At 38.2% G+C, this 19,737-nt stretch overlaps 1 protein-coding gene across 5 annotated transcripts in view; it reads left to right on the top strand.

Moving 5' to 3' along the window:
• The first annotated feature begins 1,049 nt into the window (after positions 1–1,049).
• The window catches only part of sema3fb (sema domain, immunoglobulin domain (Ig), short basic domain, secreted, (semaphorin) 3Fb), a 79,120-nt gene continuing 60,432 nt past the window's right edge, over positions 1,050–19,737 (top strand). For 2 of the 5 annotated variants that reach the window (XM_038296154.1, XM_038296147.1), the window contains exons 1-2: positions 1,051–1,532; positions 3,406–3,565. In XM_038296154.1, coding sequence (XP_038152082.1) covers positions 3,445–3,565 — 121 coding nt within the window. In that variant the 5' untranslated portion in view covers positions 1,051–1,532; positions 3,406–3,444. Of the gene's footprint in view, positions 1,533–3,405; positions 3,566–19,737 lie in introns of all 5 variants that reach the window. The other 3 variants (XM_038296180.1, XM_038296172.1, XM_038296162.1) reach the window with 2 other exon arrangements.

Genomic DNA, 19,737 nt, shown 5'->3' with positions numbered 1-19,737 from the left:
ACAGGATAGCTTACAGTACGTCTCATCCCATGGGGTTCGAGTTTGGTTTAAAAAACGTGTAACTGTCCATGTCTGCAACTTAACAAGGACCAATATCCAGTAGCACGGAAAACATTTTAAGGATGAAGAGTAAACCTAAATAAGTTATGTGTTATATCTTTTTTATATGGTGCTTGTGCAACCCCCTTTCTTATGATGCCTTTGCCAACTCTCCACATGGCCAGTGTCAAATTCCTCTTCCTCCAGGTTTTCGCTTTTCTTTCCCTTAAATCAAAGATTTTACAAAATGTTTTTTTAATAGGTAGAGTCTTCTTCCATGGATGTCACCCATTACAAACTGCAGATTAAGAGAGAAGTGGCCACAAAAACCCTCAGTTAAAGTGTGCTTTAAACTTTTTATTTGAGTCATTTTTTTTTCATGTATAGGCTTCCTTTTATTTATATGTGTTTCTTACTTTCAAAGTCTGTCAATCAAAACACATTTCCTTTTTAAAGGAAGGGCTGATTTTTACCCCCCAGCAGAAAAACAAAACAAAAAACAATGCTTATCTGTAAAGAAGTCAAGTTAGAGAAGATATACTTACTAATTATTGAGGTAAGAGCTCTTTCATTCTTTTCGCTTTGAAGAACATGATAGAAAATTACTGCATTTAGAACATTTATATTCTATGCCAATGTAGATAAGTCCAAATAACAATGAAGAATATAACCAAAATAATCAATGATTTTAATGTTATCAAAACAATGTTTGCTTTTCCATTTAAGAGTAAAGAAAAAAATACAATAAAATTATTACATTTTATTCTAATACTGTGCAATCTTTAGATGTATGAATCTCTTATATCTCTTGAAGTAGACAGCAGTATCAGATCAACAGGATTAGATTCCACAGGTGGAGAGACCGGACCTGAGCATCGTCGCTCCCTGCACGCACATGGAGGGCTGCGGCGGTGAATCATAGCTCCCCGGCTGACGGAGACCGAGGGGCGGCTCGGCTCGCTCCAGCCCGCCCCGTGGGTGTGTTCAAGGCAAACGGCCTCCGCATCCACCTGCTAGCGCCCTGCCTTTCTCCACAGTCACAGGAGCTCCTAACTTTTCAGGGCAGCAGCACGCGTCGCGCGCGCTCTCGGACCTTATCTCACACTGCGGAGACTTCTTCTTGTTTTCCTTTCTGCTTGTTTTTCTTTTCCACTTCTCCCACGAGATGTTGGCTGCGCTCGTGCGAGGAGAGCATGTTTTGGCCTCACACTGCCGGACAATTAATAATTAGGGGAACATTGTATTTTCTCTTTGCCTGACTGATCACTGTCAACTCCGGGGCCAACACACGCGCTCTGTGCGCAGGTACTCAGACGGCCCCTGCACCGCAGCCCTGAGCTGAACACTGACTGCTGAAGAGTCGCGCAGGGATTTTCTATTATTATTGATTTCAGCTTAGAGAGAAACACACACAGAGTGATCGATCTGTTGGGATTGGTTTTTCCAGTGGCTTGCAGGGTTGGATCTGAACTTGGATTACGGAAAGCTCTGAGGTAAGACTGATTTTACTTCTACTCACTATTTTTTTAATGGTTATACTCTTAAGTATTATATAAATAATAATAATAATAATAATAAACTGCCAGATTTGTTAACCATTTCGTGATCTTGTCAGTGTTTTTTTCTCTCAAAATTTTATTTAAAAATCAAACGTTTAAATTGGTGAAAGGCATTAAGATGTAGCCTATTTCTGAATTAATTCCTCTTCGATAAATTCCTAATATTTGTTTAACAGCTAAGCAGTTTATTGTGCGCTCTAATTCCTCGCCAGACTGTTTACAGTTCTGCCTCCCAAGTGTAGCCAAGGCTTCCAGTCTGTCACACACTGATTTCAGTCTACAGCTTTTATTTCTCGGGAACACTGAAATATCCCGCCTAGATTTCTCTGTTCTTTTCTATTTTCATTTGCAAACTACATGCTTTGAATTATCCCTTAACCAATCTTCTGATTAGATAATCATTTTAGTTATTTTAATGAAAAAAGGAAACACTTGTCAAAATCCATATGACAAATTAATCCTGAAATGTGCCTTTTGTAAACTTAAGAGGCTATTTTCCAAGTGATGAGCACTGATTAGGCTTTTGGGATTTATGATTTTTTTAAGGTTTAAGTCAGATTTTTTTCTGCAGTTTAAGATACATTAAACGAAAAAAATGCGCTACAGGTTTCTAGAAAAATGATTAAACAACTCTCTGTTACCTTCTGTATAACTTTTTTTTTTTAATAAACTAAACAATGTGCAAGAAAATGCCTGTTATTTCATTTAGAGACAGAGAATGTTGGGAGTTTTTAGTAGTGATGCATTTAGTATTTTTGGTGAGCTGATCCAAAATAGCTGATTCTGATCTGGTGCTGATTGATTGTTGTGTCTGCAATATAATACACAAGTGTGTCCTTCTCACAAGCCACAATGTCGTTTCAGTGCTGGGGCTTGTTTGATGTTGTGTGCTTGTGCACATAAAGACTTGGCCTCTGTCTCAGAATAAACAGCTGGACGGTTAACAAATTGTCTGTAAACAGTTGAGGTTTAAACAGCTGCAGCATGCTCATAAATTGGCCATGGGCTCATAGACCTCTGAGGATCTTTATGAAGGTGGGTCCAAATAGTTGGGGGGGCTGGATGAACCCAATTTGCCCCAGCCCTTAAAAAGTGTAATCAGTGAGAGGAATGAGGTCTTTCTGTTGATTTATGATTTATGAATCATCAGCAATTACCCCTGGTGTCCATTAATCATTCACTTAAGATGGATGCTCCCTCTGCATTGTTTTCAAGAATGTGAAGCTGCTCGACTAAATGCTTTCATCATTTATAAACACCTAACAAATTCTTTTTGCAACAATTGAGATTTATCGTCCAAATTGCATCAATCAGAATATTTTATTTTATATCTATGGGGTGAGTATAGTCATAACCTGACATTAGGTGAATTCTTAATCACAGGGCAGGAGCAGTAGCACACGTGTGCTGTCATGAGGTAGGAATGTCTTCTGGTTGAAGCAGGAGAAAAGGGCTTCTCCCAGGAGAGTTGGCACACTCTCTCCTCCAGTTTGTCACACTCTGGAAAACAAACATAATTTTTCCCAAATGGAAGCCTGTGCACATCGCTAAAAACTTGGCTCCTCTTTGTCAGGGCTCATCAGTTTTTATGGTGCCTTGAAGAAAATCTGGGCGTTATTCCTGCACCTCAGCTCTCACTGCCGCCCTAAACAACAGTCATGGGGCCCTTGGGAACCGCTGGTTTGACACGTCGCATAAATTGATAAATGAAACCAGACTTTCTGTCTATGATGTTTTGTTTTTTTACTTTTATGAAACATTTGCACCAGTATCTTCTTTTCACCTGTTTGTGTGTTTGTCTTTGCAGATTTTAAGAAAAAGGGGGCTGTTGGAGGTTTTCTTCACCATGAAGCTGGATGCTATGTGGACCCTGCTCATCCTCCTGGGACTGTCCAGCTTGACCTCGGGGAATACAATCAGCAGCAATGAAGTGGTTGCTGCTCCTCGAGTCTTCATCTCCTTTAAAGGTTAGAACTGAGAGTTTTTTCTCCACATGTGCTTGCTTTAGATACATAGCCATAGAAACATATTTATAATTGATAAATCTTATACATTCTGTTACCTGACAATTACAGATGTTATGGGAGTTATAAGTAATTGATATCTGTAAGGTGAAAGAACATTTACAGTTTTAGAATTTCTATCAGTATTAAGATTAAAAAGTAGATTTTCAGTGTATACTGACCAAACTAAGTACAACTTCTGAAGAAAAGCATCCCCAGAGTATGACGGTACCACCATTGTGTTTCAGCCTTTTAGTTTTGTGCAGTTCTCGTCTTCTACAACTTTTTACTTCTGCATTTGGACACCCTTTCGCTGGCTGTTTTGTATCCACCAAAACGTAAATGTTTGGACAAATAAAAGCTGTACTTCAGCAGATCTTGCCACGTGAGATGTGGATCTCGGCTTCTCCAAATAACCATGTACCTCATATATGCGACTCTCATTGCTGCTCTCCTCATCAGCCTTTGATTGTAGATAAATAGCCATGTCTTGGTGAGGTTAGACATTTTTCATACACTTTGCATGTCCAGATGAATGATTAGAGTGTGAGATGGTCAGAGCTTTGATTATAGTTGTGGAACCTAGGTCTGCTCTAAAAATCTCTGTGCTCCTCTTTGGTTCTGAAGAAAACTTGTTTTACTGTGTTTTATTTAGAGGCTTCAGAGTAAAGAAAGTTGAATACAAATGCATGTTAAACTTTTAGAGAAATTATTTTTATCTGTTTTTTATTTTCCTTTACTTGCACTACTTAGGGGTTTGTCTCTAAAACAAAATTCGCAATTAAATACATTGGAATTTGCTGTTGTAAAAATAATAAAATGTAAAAAAGATAAATCAATTTGTAGTATGCAATATTTTTTTCATGCTTTGCCAACTTGTAGCTGGTTGAATAATTAGCCATATGACTATTTCCTAACTACAGAGACTTTGGCTTTAATAAGTTGGGAGGAGTTTTGCACCGGAAGAGTGTGTAACGCCTCACCAGAGCAACACTGAGAAGACCGCAAACAAATCATGAAATTCCTGTATGCCCCCCGCCCCATCATCTGTCCCCCTCCCTCTCAGACCTCAGGCTCTGTAATAACCACCAGATGCTTCCAATGGCTTATATTACACAATTAAAAGACACAAACAGTGACTGAGCAGGGACAAAAGGGGTTCTGTATCCCGAATTCTCTCCTTCAAAGAATATTCATGACTATTGTTTTTCTTGATTAAATACAGTACCCTTGCACAACCCAGAATTTGTACAACAAAGGTTGACAGGACAGCAAGGAGTGTTCAATGACCTGCTGGGCCCTATGTGTTTCTTTCTGGGTCAGGCAAATGTGTACTCTATGTCAGAGCGGGTGTGTGTTTCACTGGATGCCCAGATTAGAAAAGATGGTTTCTTTGGGATTTTTAAGGGATGCCAGAGCGGAAGGCGGCATTATCAAGAGCAAACTGCCGGGATCCGTCGAGCAGAGCGTTGTCCCCGGGGCCCCATCCTGCTCGCAGATCTAGCTTTTGATTAGCATCCAGAGCAAAAAGCAGGAGCACCCTGTTTGCTTTGCTCTCCGTTCCCAGCGCTCCCTCGGTAGCGCAAGTTGACTTAATTAAGTGGACTGGCATGGTTCATTGTTAAAGGCGTTTTCCTGCTTTAATCAAGTGGGATTTAACACTTCAGTGAGCCCACATCCAGAGCTCAGCAGAATTAGGAAAAAAATGTCCAGATATTATTTCCGCTTAATGCAGTGTTTATCTTTCAGGGGAGGTCCAATTGTCCTTTTCGCTTTAATCTAGAAGGCGTCTGATTAAAGGATTTGCAGTATTGGTTGATGTCTGAACTCATCCTGATTATATCTGAAAGAAACAGCAGACTACAGTGGAGGACCAAAGAAGGAAAAAAAGCTTTACTCTGCTCCTTACCTGAGTCTGTTTGCCTCTCCAGTCAATATGAATTTCACAGTCTACTGCTGCTGTCTCTCAGAGGAATACTCCCTGCTTTCCATTCAATAATATGACTCTCTCTCCCTTAATTGCTTTTTGAGAGGCCCGTATTGTTCTTAGCTTGGCAAGCTTTCTGCACTTTCCCTTATGCAACCTTGATGTGTTAGGTTCGGTTTGATTTTCCCTTTTTGCTTAAGTTTGCCTCCAAGCTGCAGCCCTAATGCAGCAAATCATGAAGACAGATCCCCCTCGTATTGAGGAATTTACTTAAAAATGTTAATCTAGCAATACATCATTCCTAATCCTTCAAAAAATATATATATTTCTTTTCACTCATTTAGACTAAAGTAAAAATTTTATTAGAATCTGCTACATTTGATAGCTATCTTATATATGTGCTTATTTCACGTTATGACATTTTGATATTTTGTGCACATGTGGCTAGCCTGCAGCTGGCTGCTTAACAGACATGCAATCAAGGTTTTCAAACAATATTTGCTTAGAGCAATTAGAGGGCTATTAGTATTCACCTTGACTATGTACATTTATTTGTCACTATTAATATTTCATTTGAATTTTAATTCTTGTAAGCAACGAATAAGTGTACTCGCTTTTTTTAGTAAACTAACCACCCTTGCACGGCAACAGGTGTGTGAGGGGTAATTGTGCTTTAATACTTGCTACATTCATCTGGTGGAGATGCACATTAATCAAGCAGTTTCATCATCATCTCAATAAAAGGACTTCAATTGTCCTAGATTGTTTACTGTTATGAAGGTGTGTGCAGGATTTAAAAAGCTTTAAAACCACATAATAATAATTTCAGTAAGATCACAGAGAAAGTTCTGGAGGGACCAATATAATTGAGTAGAGCAACCCTGGACCCTGCCAGCAGAAGAAAACTACCCAACATTGTTAAAATTGGCAAAGCAGTGTTTAATGGCCATCTGCAGGCTGGCTACTTGTAAGTCAGGCTAAATAACCAGCAAATATCAGCTTGACATACTGCATGTATTGCTGTATACAACCCAAAAAGGTATTTTATGTAGAGGGTATAAATCCTGTATTTTTATTTCAATGTTTTCCAGTAAATCCGCAATATCAATAAACAAGGGTTTATTATGAAATTACGTGTCAATATTATGAAACTTTGGTACTTGTCACTTAAAGTCTTTATGCTATGAAAATCTGACATAAGCCAATCCCTCTCTGTGATTTTAAAGCTGCTCATGCAAGTTCATTAGTTTGCCATCTATTAGCATTGGTTTTTGCTCATAGAGAGAAGTCTGTTGTTACAATAAAACCTGCACGATCCACTTAGTGTTGTTTTTCAACACATGTTCCAAACTGATTAATTCGGTAGCTGAGGAGTGAGGTTAAGAACCATGACCTCCATCTGGGCGGCACTCACTTTCCTATTAAAGCAGGCAAAGTAAATCATGAAGCCTAATTGCTTTGCCTTAACTGCACGTTGTCTGCTCAGCTTTTATGACAGGAAAACACCTTCTATTATTTGAATAAAGCCCATAAACCCTCAGTCAACATAGGAAATTGCAAACAAATGTGCTTGTTTCTGCCCATTTTATGAGATTTAGTTTTTGGAAAAATAAAATGTAGTTTGGAAGTAGATTTTTGTCAGGTCTATGATATCCTCTGTTCTAATAATCTGAGAATAAAGGACAAAAGTAGAGGGGGGGGAAAGAAGGATTGGTATAAATCAATGTCATGAGACCAAGCAGAGATTTTCAAATAAACAGCAAGAGGGAGTGCAGCAAACTCACCATGCATAATTGGGGGACTTTTTAAGGTTAGCATAGACAGGACTACTGTCGCCAGGAAACCCCCTGAGAGGCTCCTGTTAAAAGCCCATGTGAATCAGCTGAATTGTAACTCTCTGTTTCTTAAAAAAAGAGAGTTTAAAACATTGAAAAGTAATGCTTCATCTAAATTATTCTTATTAGGAGAATTTCTGAAAAAGTAAACTGCTTGACTGCTGTTCTTTGTACCTCAAGCATTGTGTATTTAAGGGTTTCTATATACACTTAAAAAACCCAGTTAAATCCTTCTGCAGTGTCAGTCATGATGTGTTTGGCATGCTGGGGGCTGCAACTAACATAGGGATCATCTTGTGAGCTCCCACACTAATTAATAACTTTGTGTTGTTTCCTGCTGGTTTAACCAACCTCAGTTTCTAAAACTGAACAGCCAGGATGAGGAATTTTACACACAAGTAAACTGATTAGCGGTTACCCTTTTATATGTGTTTATTTATTTGTTTGTTGTAATAAATACGCTATTTGTTGCTCAATGCATAAAAACCCTGACATACAGTTTTTGTTGTCCATTAGTGTTCTGTGCCCAGGAACCATTGCTTTGGAGAACCACATGTTGCTGTAGAAAGAATTGCAAGTGTTTTGCGTATTTGATTTGAACAACTTTTCACATCTTGAGATGGAAAGCTCAGTCAGACTAAATGGGAATATATAAACCAGCTGTGTCCTGACTTTATATTATGTGGGAGAAAAACATCAGATTAAAAGTACACCCACTCTAAAAAATTATTTCTTGTACTGAAATGGAAACATAAAACATAATGTATTTTTTTCTGTTAATTACCTTCTCAATAACTCAAAATACAACATTTTAGTTAAATAAATTAACTGGTTGTGATTTGTTAGAAAGCAATATTGAAATCAACAAAGATCCAAAATGTAGAATGGGTTTGCCTTTTTAAAAGAAAGGCATGCAGTTAGAAAATTGGTCCAGTGAATAAAATAAAAATTTCCATCAGCATTGACAATCATAGCTGCAGCACTAATTTCGTATCTGTAATAGGGGGGCATAGGAAGTCAGTTCAAGGGTTATAAATGTCCCAACGTTGACACATTGTCAGTCTCTGATCTACACCTTTCCTATGTAGCTCTAGCTTTTGTTCGTAATTTATTTACTATAGCTTGAAAACAGGGTTAAAACACTTTACATTGAGGTGATTTTTCTTTGATTCTCTGTGTTTTACACTGAAACTGAGTTGTCGTTGAGTAAAGACATCATTCTCTATTTAATTTGGTCTGAATTTACTGCCACCAGATCATCCTAGTTTGTAAGACTTCCCATCACCGCAGTGAATTGTTGAATTTACATAAGAAAGATCCTTGTCTCTCCAGGACTCCCGAGTTACGCAGGGGTTGTTGTTGCATGGCTCCATTACTTGCTCTGCTGATTTACATGTGCCACCTTTTTCTTTTTTTAAATTTTCTTTTAAAAACACATTTCTCTTTATGGAACATGCTGTGAGGCAAACAAAACATGACATTTTTTTAAATGGAAAAAAAAAATCAACCCCAGGGAAATGTGGGAAGGGGGGGGCTCAGGTTATGTGAAGAATGCAACATCACTGCTCTCAGTTCACAATCCAGCTGTGAAATATGTGGCTCTATGCACTGAGCAGATCCAAGTTTAAATCAACTATGTTGTTTATGCCATTCTACCTCATATGACCATCCCCAGTGAAAAGCTTTCATGCCCTCCGCTTGGAGCTTTTTGCATCAAAAACACAACAGGTAAAACACCAGTTCGGAATAAATCGCAGCACCGGGTCATGAATATCAACAAAGGTTAATTATATTCCCTTCTGAATAGCTGTGAAAACCTGATATACAGTCAAGGGTGGAGCCAAGTCTTGCCTCACAAACAACTAGGGATAATTTACACAGCGTTCCTTTCACCTCTCTAGTTTGGTGTAAATTAAACTGGAAACAACTTCTTTCACAACTACAGCCAAGCCATGGAATTAAGGTTTTGTCCTTTAAATGCCATAACATCAGATGGATTACAACACATTCCCTCCTCCCCTTCCTCCGCTTAGTGTTTGAGCACACGTGAGGGCAAAATCCATTGGGATGACACAGGAATGTGGGTCAGCATTGCTACAGTGCAAATGCTCACTGGTGGCGTCGCAGGTGGTAATAATAGAAAGCAGTCATAGCTTTATTAGTTCTACAAAAGTTTCTCATCGGTGTTCCCTCCACAAATTTTTTGTTTACTTTTTATACTCAGTGCAATAATATAAAATTGAACATATTTGTAGGTGTTAGTAAACAGACAAACTTTATTAATCTTCCCATAGAGAAATTCTCTGGTCACCACAGCTCTTAGGAGAACACAAACTAGGAAAAGAAGAATATGCTTAAAAAATATAGCTAGAGCAAATTTGTAAAATCATAACCAGACTTAAATGTATAAACTCCTATGCTACAGTCCAGTAAGAAAATATTTCAGTGATCAGAGCTCTCTCTTACTTTTCAGTGCACACAAAATAAAATCACTTCTGGCTTTTGATGTAAACTTAGTGATCTGCAGCACCTTTTAATATTCACTTGAAAATGTTTGATGTTTTATTTTTTTGCTGTTTTGCAGAATAGGAAAACATGGCTTGAATACAGTGACTTTTCCCCAGCTAACTCTTGGATCAGCTTCTCTGATTGGTTGACATGCTCTGCCAAGCTGCAAAAACTCTGTTCAGATTTTCCAGCTGCAGCGTCTGACGCTTTGGACGCACTTGAGGTGCATTAAAAGCTCACAAAGCTCACAACGCCCCGCACCTGATGCTCGAAATGCTTGAAGAAGTGCCATGCAGCACAGTTAAAATGTGCTGCAGGACCTCTTGATGCCCCTTGACGTGCATGCATCATAGACTTTGCATGTAAACAGGACACACCTGACACTCAAAACAGTCAGAACGCAGCATCAGTCTTTTTTTACTAATACATTTATCCTCAGATTAGATGACTGTAGAATCTCCTACTGTATATATCTACTGGGGGAAATGTTTACTTTATTGTTATAATTTTTCAAAGATTTGATTTTGTGGATTTTAGTTTGTTAAACCTTAATTCTAATAGGATAGAATAGGATTTAAAAATACTATTGTTAGGTAAATAATTGTTAGCTGATTTTGAGCTCAGGGTCTGGCCCTTTTTTACTGCCATTCTTCCACATAAAGGTAAATGGTTAAACAGTTTTTACCGTTGTTGTTGACAAAATGCAGTCTTGGGCTGCAAGTCTTAAGATTTTATTCGGTGTTGGCTGTCTGCCTCCAGAGTAAGAGACATTATTGTATGTGTGTATCTGTGTTTTACATCCAATTCACAGCCATTAAATGTTAATGCACTGTCACCAATAAGTACTCTGTAACCAATGCTCAACATTTCTTGTGCAGGTCTGACAAACCAGTTAAAAACCATCAGTCTGTTTTTAATATTGCTGTTCTGTCTGACCGCATGTAAATACTGTGAAACCGCTGCCCCAGCAGGCTGGCACTACTGCTGGTATTTGGCTGTGATCACTAATTACTGTTTGCCAGGGCAGAGACCATATATCCCCACGCTAGCGGGAGTGGTGCCTGAAAGCATTGAAACCACTATTACTCTGGCTATGTCCCAGACCTCCATGTGTCTCCAAAGCAGCTGAGCTCACTTACTGTATTTTTACTATAAACTCTCCTCTCCCCCCGTAGATCAACAGAAGTCATTCAGAGATCTGTGGTTAACCACTGAAAGCAATCTGGAGGGTAGTGATGGTGATTTAAGTGCAAACGCAGCTTGGTCCCCAGCAGCTTGCACTCTTCTGTGACCCATCTGTCTTAATTGGAAGGATGTGGACAGCCAGAGGCTGTCTTAAACTGCGAGACGGAGACTTTAAGAACTTGAGTGGGTGTAGAGAGGATTTGTGAGTAAATCAAAGAAAGGCTGTAGTCTGAGCTTCCGCGTTTTAGATACATACTTAATCTTTTAATGTCTAAAACCTGAAAACAGGTCTTTTAATAGTCCAAGCCAGTCTGTGTTTTATTTCAGTTTTGAACATATTTTTGTACTTTTATCAATTTTACCTGGAATTTCTTCAAAAGAAAGTGTGATCCAAGATAAAACATGAGTGAATGTTCAGTCAAGCAGTCAGAGGCAATCTTCGAACAGCACAGTGTATGTCGAATACCAACAGCGCGACAGGTCAATAATCTGGGATTGATTACCTGTCTCCCTGTGAGGCCCCTTTTGTTTTCAACTCTGCCCCCTGCTTTGGTGGGAGACTGCTAGGATCATGATTACATTTTATTTCCAGACCAGTTAGCCCCTTGTCTTCATTGGAATGAAATAGAAATTAAAGTCCTACCTGGAGGTTTGTTACTAAAATACACATGTACAGTGCTGTGCAAAGGCATATAAGATCCTACTGCTCTAAATAAGAGGAATTCTCAATGCAAGTGACTGCAGTGGATTTTATTTAGAGGGATCAGAGGAAAGGAAGGTCCATCTTTGTAAAATTTTTACTCATAAAAATGTATACGGTAAGCAAAATTATATTCTCTGACATTACCATGATCTTCTACTTCTTTTTAGCGTATCACATAAAAATACAATGGGGTTCAAGGCAGGATTGAGATAAGAAAGGGAAAGGATTATATTCATATTTTGAGGTTATGAATGTGAATTTATATTAAAATACAATTGCTGAACAAGTTGGAATCTATATTTAATGCATACTTGCAGATTTTATTTTTGAACTTATTGAAAAATAATCCTTTGCTTCTAAAAAGTAAATAATTAACTTTGAGTACGCATTTATCCTTTTGAATCTTATAAAGAAATGGTCCTGTATTTACCTACTGAAGAAGAAGCAATTGCTACCATTGTCATCTCTGTATAAGTGTAAGTATAAGTGTAAAATCATTATTCTGTCTGTACCTTTGCTACATCAAAAAGTGCCAATTTTCCCTGGAAAAAAAATCATGGCCATAGTGTCATCTCAATGTGATGTCCAACCATTACTTCCCACCTGACACAATTTGGCTTATACTCCTGGGAAATCTTTTACTCTCTCCTTGCTTTGGTTGGTAACCATACACAAGCCTTTCTTTATTATGGTCAATGAAATGAGACATTGTATGTTACTGCTATAGAGTGTAGCCACTTGGCACTTTGCTTCACTTGAATTTCGAGGCCATATGACTGTGAGGTTGTAAAGTGTATCACTGACCACTTGGGTGGTCCTTATGTTTGATAAAACAAGAAGTACCGTGACTGCTTTGTTTTTCTTTTTTTTTCATATGGAGAATAAAGGCAGGCTCAGTCTTAATATTGTGGAATGATGAAAACTCTTAGAATAAATTAACAACTCGGAACATTGTTTGAATAAGCCATATGTCAAAGTGGTAAGTTTAAGAGTCAAAGTATAACAGATTTGTGGTAAAAGCATAGATGTCTTGAACTGTGTATACTCAAAAGTTTTTTTAAAGGTTTGTTTTTATCTTAGGCCCTATCCACATGAACCTAGTTTGAATGTAGCTGACAAAGTTGTTGGTCAAATAAGAGGCGTCATCCAGACAAAATCAAATGAAAAACTGTACATATTTGAAAAATCCCAGTGGGCAACCTTGACGACATTGTTTGAAGAGCCACTTTGCCATCTTCAAATTGCCAGGTTGTTGCGTATGAGACAACACAGCACTTCCCTTTCGCTTAACACACACAAAAGGCAGAATTTAGTTGTAGCTTGTTTTGAGATGCCATTCAGTCTCTTGTTCTTTTGTCAATTTCTGACCCGGCGTTTTTTTGTTTTTTTTTAACCTTTTTTATTTCAAAGGCAGCATTGCGCTTCATTGACATAACACGTCTTCCAAGTGGTGGCTTACCTACTTTCATCTGATTACATCTTTATCCTCAAACCCTTCTGAGTGGGTAACACCTTTGGTTCTGTGTGATTGTAGCCAGAAGTTCAATGGTTGGGGGTTGTATAAACTGCCATTGATACACCTGAGCCTTAGGGCATAAATGTGCTGCAGCGACATGTTGAATCCAAGGCCAAATAAGTCTTGTATAAATGGCTGACGAATTACATATCTGGGATTTTTTTTCTCCTGAGATTAATATATAAAAGGCAGTTTTTGTCTTTCTAGTGTTTGTTTTTTTCTTTCCTTTTTTTATGGCATTGAAAAATTAGTAAATTGCACAGAGATGCTGGTGTAAGGTATTGAAGGCACAGGGACTTACTCACTCACTAGATTCTGTTGAAAGTAAAATGTGTTGTCCTGAGAACTTCTGGATAATGCTTTTACCTGCTGGACAGCTTCCTGAGTCAGGTTTCAGGCTCTGTCAGTGGCTTGTGGGTGAACAAGACCGAGTGTTTTATGGCCCAGTGCCCAAAAACAAACAAAAAAAAGCTTCATATTGTTGTCTGGCCCTTTAGTCCTTCCTAGGCATGTTGTTGCATCAGCCCCCCCTCCCAGAAACACATCCACTTATCAGACTAGGAAATATCAACCCAACAGATCCAGGTACAGACATTGTCCCTTCACTACCTGATAATGAAACTGTCCTATTCAACAGTTCTTTTTGTTTTGTTACAGTTCCATCTGTTAAATAGGTAATGACAGCTCGTTCTGAAGCCTTACTTACTATCAATGATCAGTAACAATATACCTGCCATTCTCTAAAGCAGGTGGATTTCATTAACATTTCCTGCAAGACTAGCATCCTTTTCTCGCCTGTAAAGAAACGGGGCATTAATAGAGACTGGATGAACAGGTTGAAGTCTTATCCTGGCTTTGTCTCTTTATTGCTGCTGTGGTTTGACTTTGTATACTCGCATCACTCATGTTTCTTTTGTGGCAGAGTAGGGTGTCAGAGACAATAATAGACCAGATGGATTTCATGATCCATTGTATCCGGTTCATACCTGCACCCGCGTTCAAAGGACATTTATACTTCCTAAAGAGCAATGTTATGTCAATTCTTATGCAAAAGTGCACCATAAAAGAAAAAGAGTTCTTTATATAATGGGACATTCTTTGATTTCACTGTACTACTACAGCCGTCATCCTTGTTTTTAAAGATCTGTTGACTCACTGTCCTTCTTTAGGATTTCTCATTTCTCCTTTATACAGTGAAAAACATAAAAATCTGATGGAATCAAGTAGAAATGTGCAGTCCAAATGACCTTCAAACCATTGTTTTATCATGTTTATATGCATGCTTTTTATTGTACAGCTGACAGAATTCCCTCTGTCACAAATTTAAAAAACCCTAAGTACAAGACTAGATTTGGTTTCTCACTTGTATGCTTTCACTGACTTATTTTCAGCGTGCAAGTGGCTGAACAACAGAGAAAGGGAGTAGAGGAGCTCCCTCTCAGCAGCTGGAGGCTTTGAGGTCATCTACTGAAGCAGTTATTTTATGAGCCTTATCCCATATCCCTGTTTACTTTTCTTTATATATTTGGCCAACATCTCTAGTTACTTTATGGGATGACTTTTTTTTATTACTTTGATTAGTTTTTTTTTTTTAATCTTGGGAAAATACTTCATCATATAGATAAGTGTATTGCTAAAGAACTCTGAGTTTTAGCCCATTTTAGAATATTCACCTTAAATGGATTTTTGCAAATTATCCAGAGAGAGACCCAAAATTAAAAGACCAAGAACCTTGACTTAAAAAAAAAACTCCAGAAAGTCTTACAAGATTTTGTTGTCTTTGCTACAAGACTTGTTGACAAGTAATCATAACTTTTGTAGTGTCTTGATGATCGCATGTTATTCCTGAATGATGAACTTCCTGTCTACCAGAAGTACTTACGGTCGTTTGTTTAAGGCTTTTCTCAATACATGTGTTAAACCCCACAGACACTAAGTACAGGGGAGTTTCTCAGAGAGGTCAAGTTGAGGGGTCAGAGGCCTGACTAAGGAGGTCAATGCCACAGACCTCCTCTGGTTGCTAATGTCAAGGTAATTTCTTTCCCTCTGTCAGTTGGGGATTACATTTCAGAGGTGTCCCACTCACACTTGTGCCCGTTGATATATATTTAAGGTCAATAGGTACACACTGGGTTACGAAGGATGCCATGAGACCTTGGGAGGAACATTTGTAAGTTCATGTACAATAAATCTATGGTCGATAATTGCTTTTGTCAGGTCTTAAATCTCATCTGATAAACTATCGATGCAATATGTATTGCAGCATAAATACATTAATTAGCAAATTAGACAGGACAATATTATTTGTTTTGGCAGCTCTGACCATCCATCCATCCATCCATCCATCCATCCATCCATCCATCCATCCATCCATCCATCCATCCATCCATCCATCCATCCATCCATCCATCCATCCATCCATCCATCCATCCATCCATCCATCCATCCATCCATCCATCCATCCATCCATAATGATTTGTAGAGTTTTTCTATGCAGTTCATTATAACACAAACTGCTATGGAGAGATTAAAAATGGAATAATAGACAAGAGAGCCATCACAAAAAAAGCAAGCAACTGCAAATAAAATATCACAGCACCAACCCTTCTTTACACTTTTATGCACATACACACCAACCAGCTTTGATGTTGGGTGCTTGAAAGTGGAACTTATTGCATCTTTTACTGTCTGTTTACATTACGTTTCTACGGCATAGCCAGATGTCATTAAATAAATTAAAGTTCCAGTTATGATGGAGCAGAGCACTGTGCATTCTTCACCACTGATCTTGGTATACACCTAAAATTAAGAACTGAATCATATCAAAAGCTCAACATACTCAAAGACAGATGACTAAATTTCCAAAAAATCAAATGGACCAGCACAACATAGCACAATGGGAGGATAAAAGCTTCAAGTTTTTATTTTATTTGAATTCAAAAAATTTTGATAACCACCTAAAATTGTAGTTCAACCAAATAGCTTCTGAAGGCACATGATTACTGTAATTCAACTTCAATACAAATACAGCAGATTTGTAAAGATCTCTGAGGTTTAGTGAACAAACAGTTGAAGACAGGGGCAATAGAGACGGCAGCTTAAACCTGTTTTAGTCATCCTAAGAAAATGAACAGTCACCAATTATGGCTTAACTCCAAACTTAAAAATATGTGACTGTCCAACAAAATGGCAATCCAGCAAAGTAAATGTCCTTTAGTTATTATGGGTTTGGATGACACCTTTGGCCTTTTTGGGATTTACAATAAGAAAGCCTTTGTTTAGAGGTCACCAATCAGGTCCCATATTAATTTGGCCAGAATAATAAGGAAGTATTTTTCGTCTTACATGGAAAACTATGTGTTCCAAAAGATTAACACTGTACATTATTTTGAACCCACCTTTCCCTATAGAAACATAGTGGTGGTAGAATCATGCTGTGACATGAAAGTTTATCATGAATAAATGTAGCTCAAATATAGGGCAGATCTGCAATGGAGTAGAAAAGAGACCACCTTGCGGTAGAACAACCTCTCTAAAAATGGTTTGTATAAAACATGAAGGTTTATTCCAAGTGAAGAACTATATAGAACTAAAAATATTTTCCAATGGCAATATACAGCGTTTTATTTGTTGGAAAAACACATAGAATCCCTATATGGTAACTTAACAAAATGCCACTGACGAGGTTGTAAATCTTCTTCAGCTTACAAAGAAAAAAAGCTCTGTGAAAGAAACACTAAAGAGTTCAGCCATCATGAGCATTCAGGCCTTTGACAATATGTGTACTTTGATGTCTTTGTTGTAGTGTTGGTTTGAAATGCTGATTTGAATATTTGTCTTTTTGCTGCCTTATGCATGGAGTAGGTGTTAATTGCAGTGTGTGACTTTTTACACCCACTGAGGCCTGTGCAGGGTCATAGGTGCCACCTCACACACAAACACACAGTTTTAGTCAACAGCCCATCCTTTTAGGCGCCCTCCTGCTGCGAGGCTTCCTTATGATTGGTGAAGGTGGGGGAAAAGAGGGGGACCCTGGCATTCAGTGTGATTCCCCATGTTGTTGTTGTTGTTGTTTGCCATTGCCCACACACTAGAGTCCTATAGCTGCAGGGGCGTTTGTGTAGGTTTGCCTCCTTTTCACAGAAGTTCATTCACATTCTGGGAGATCTGGGGGTGGGCATCAAGCTTGCATTAGGCTTTTTTCTTATAATGAATGGAGTGCATAGCATCCTGCTGGCCTTTCTATGTGCTTCCTATAGATGCTTTAGCGTAGGTCCAAGGAGCACCACGGAGCTGTAAAAGGAAGACAGCAGTTGAGAGTAGGGGTGAAAAATTAGTTTCTTGGATTTGGACAATACAAGTTAAGAGAAGCAAAGAGGAATGTTTTCATCATCTGTTCACTTGTGGTATTCTGCCTTTAGAGAAGTAGATAATGTATTGTATTATAGGGTCGAAAAGGATTAAACACATGAAGTTTTTTTGTGAAACTATTTTCTAATACCCAGATCTTGCTCAATAAGCTCAGTCACTTACATCCCTTTGTTGATTCCCTGATCTCCTTGCTTGTCTGAACAAGATGTACACACTCTCAAGCTCTCATTGTTTTCTAAATCTTCAGAAGAGAAGGGGGTGGTGTTACTGTGTTTGTAAAGTCCCCATTTAACTTCTTAACTCAGATGCTTGTTTTACTGATTATCCCTTCAATAGAGGGTTAATGAATAGTTTACTGCCAGTTTACTGAGAGGATCTTAGCCGACTTCTTTAATTCTCCTCCAGAGACGTCCTGTGGCGTTTCCCAGAGTTCCGAGGCAGCCTGCTTTGCATTTTCTTCTGTTCTGTCAGGGAAAAACTTACCACGAGTCCAATGCGAAGCCTCTGACAGAGGGAGGGTGAGGGAAAGGAAACAAGAGGGTGGAGGTTAGGGTCTCATTTCTGTTTCTTTTCCTATAACCTGTGAATGGGACTCTCTGATTGGGCCACATTTATCCCCCTATCCAAGAAAATTGCTATTATTTCTTTAAAAATGTTAATTTTGTGTATTGTGCATCAAATAATCAGTAATCAGTGTAAAGGAAACTAGTAATTCATGTTAGATTTTTTGATAGCTTGTTTAAAAGTTTTTTTATTTTTAAGAAAGGAATCAAAAGCTCCCTTTTTTAGTTTTTAACAATTAATATCAAAATGTGTTTAGAATCTGTTCTCACTTGATATGTCTATTTCCAGTTTGACCAGATTTTATTTTTTAGAATTTGAACTGGAGATTATCAAATCTGTACAGCATAAAACATAGTAAAATTAGTAAAGTATTTCCGCAGCCACTAGTAGGTAGCTATTTAAAGCATTTGTAATGTAATGAAAAATGTTCATACACTTGTCTGTCATTGTTTCCTTTTTGACTGTCTCAATAATTATCCAATATTCAAAAATCACTCTTTTCATGTATTTCACAGTTTTTCAGATAACCAAAGTGCTCTCAGATAAATAATTCAAAAGAGCCCTTTTTTCTGTCTTTGCAACCGAGTTTTGTCAGTCAGCTTGATTTACAATCTTCGTTAATCAAACCTTTTAACAAAACAACGTAAATAAATTACTAAGCAAATGTTTTCTATTTCCAATATGAAGGATCTAGTTTAAAATGTGTAGTGTTCAGACAAAACAAATATTGGTTATTGAAGCAAAAGCAAATACTTTCATCATCAGAGCTTATAATGATAGGCTGCACTTACATCATGCTGTGAATTTTTTAAAAAGACTGCAGTTTAAAGAGAAATGTTGAAGTCTTCTAATATAGTGAGGTTATTTGTCCTACCCATACCTTTTAGAACAAAAAGCCCAACAGACTTGCTCAAAAATATTCCTGACTGTAACTCTGCTCCAAAAACATCTTGAGTTCCTTATTTGACTAGTGTTGCGCTCCACTGGTGTGCAATCAGGCAGCCATATGTGCATTTGTAATCATTGTAGTTGTTTTTATGCTAGACCTACTAGCTCTACCTCAGGTGCTTAATGACTTATACAGTCACCCACCTTTTTAAAGGATTTATTTCCTATGCTTATAACTCTGTCAGACACAACTCAGAACTGGAACTGGACTGTGACAATTGTTTGCTGTTTTAAAGCATGTAATTAAATCAGCCAGCCTTCCCTTTTTCCACCAGGGCTGAGCACAACATAGAGAAAGGTTCCAGAGGGTCCCAGTGCCCACCTCTGTCACGCGCAGGACCCCATGGTGAGAAATGGCTTTTTAATGGAAGCCTCCCAGCAGAAAAAGCTGCTAGTGGAACCAACCCGAGGGAGTATTTAAAAGACTGGCAAAAAGAGCAGTAATGAATGAGCAGCTCTTCCTGTTTTCTTAAACGTGGAAGCAGTATTGAGTAAAGGTAATTGATCGGAACTAATTAGCAGTGCAGAGATAAATGATGGTTTGGAGATGTGTGACTGTTAATACAGCACCATAGGGAT

Source organism: Cyprinodon tularosa, unplaced genomic scaffold (genome assembly GCF_016077235.1).
Source record: "Cyprinodon tularosa strain WSP-4 unplaced genomic scaffold, ASM1607723v1 ctg11, whole genome shotgun sequence".
Classification (NCBI taxonomy): domain Eukaryota; kingdom Metazoa; phylum Chordata; class Actinopteri; order Cyprinodontiformes; family Cyprinodontidae; genus Cyprinodon; species Cyprinodon tularosa.
Note: the sequence above shows the minus strand (reverse complement) of the source record. Positions and strands in the feature narration are given on the sequence as shown.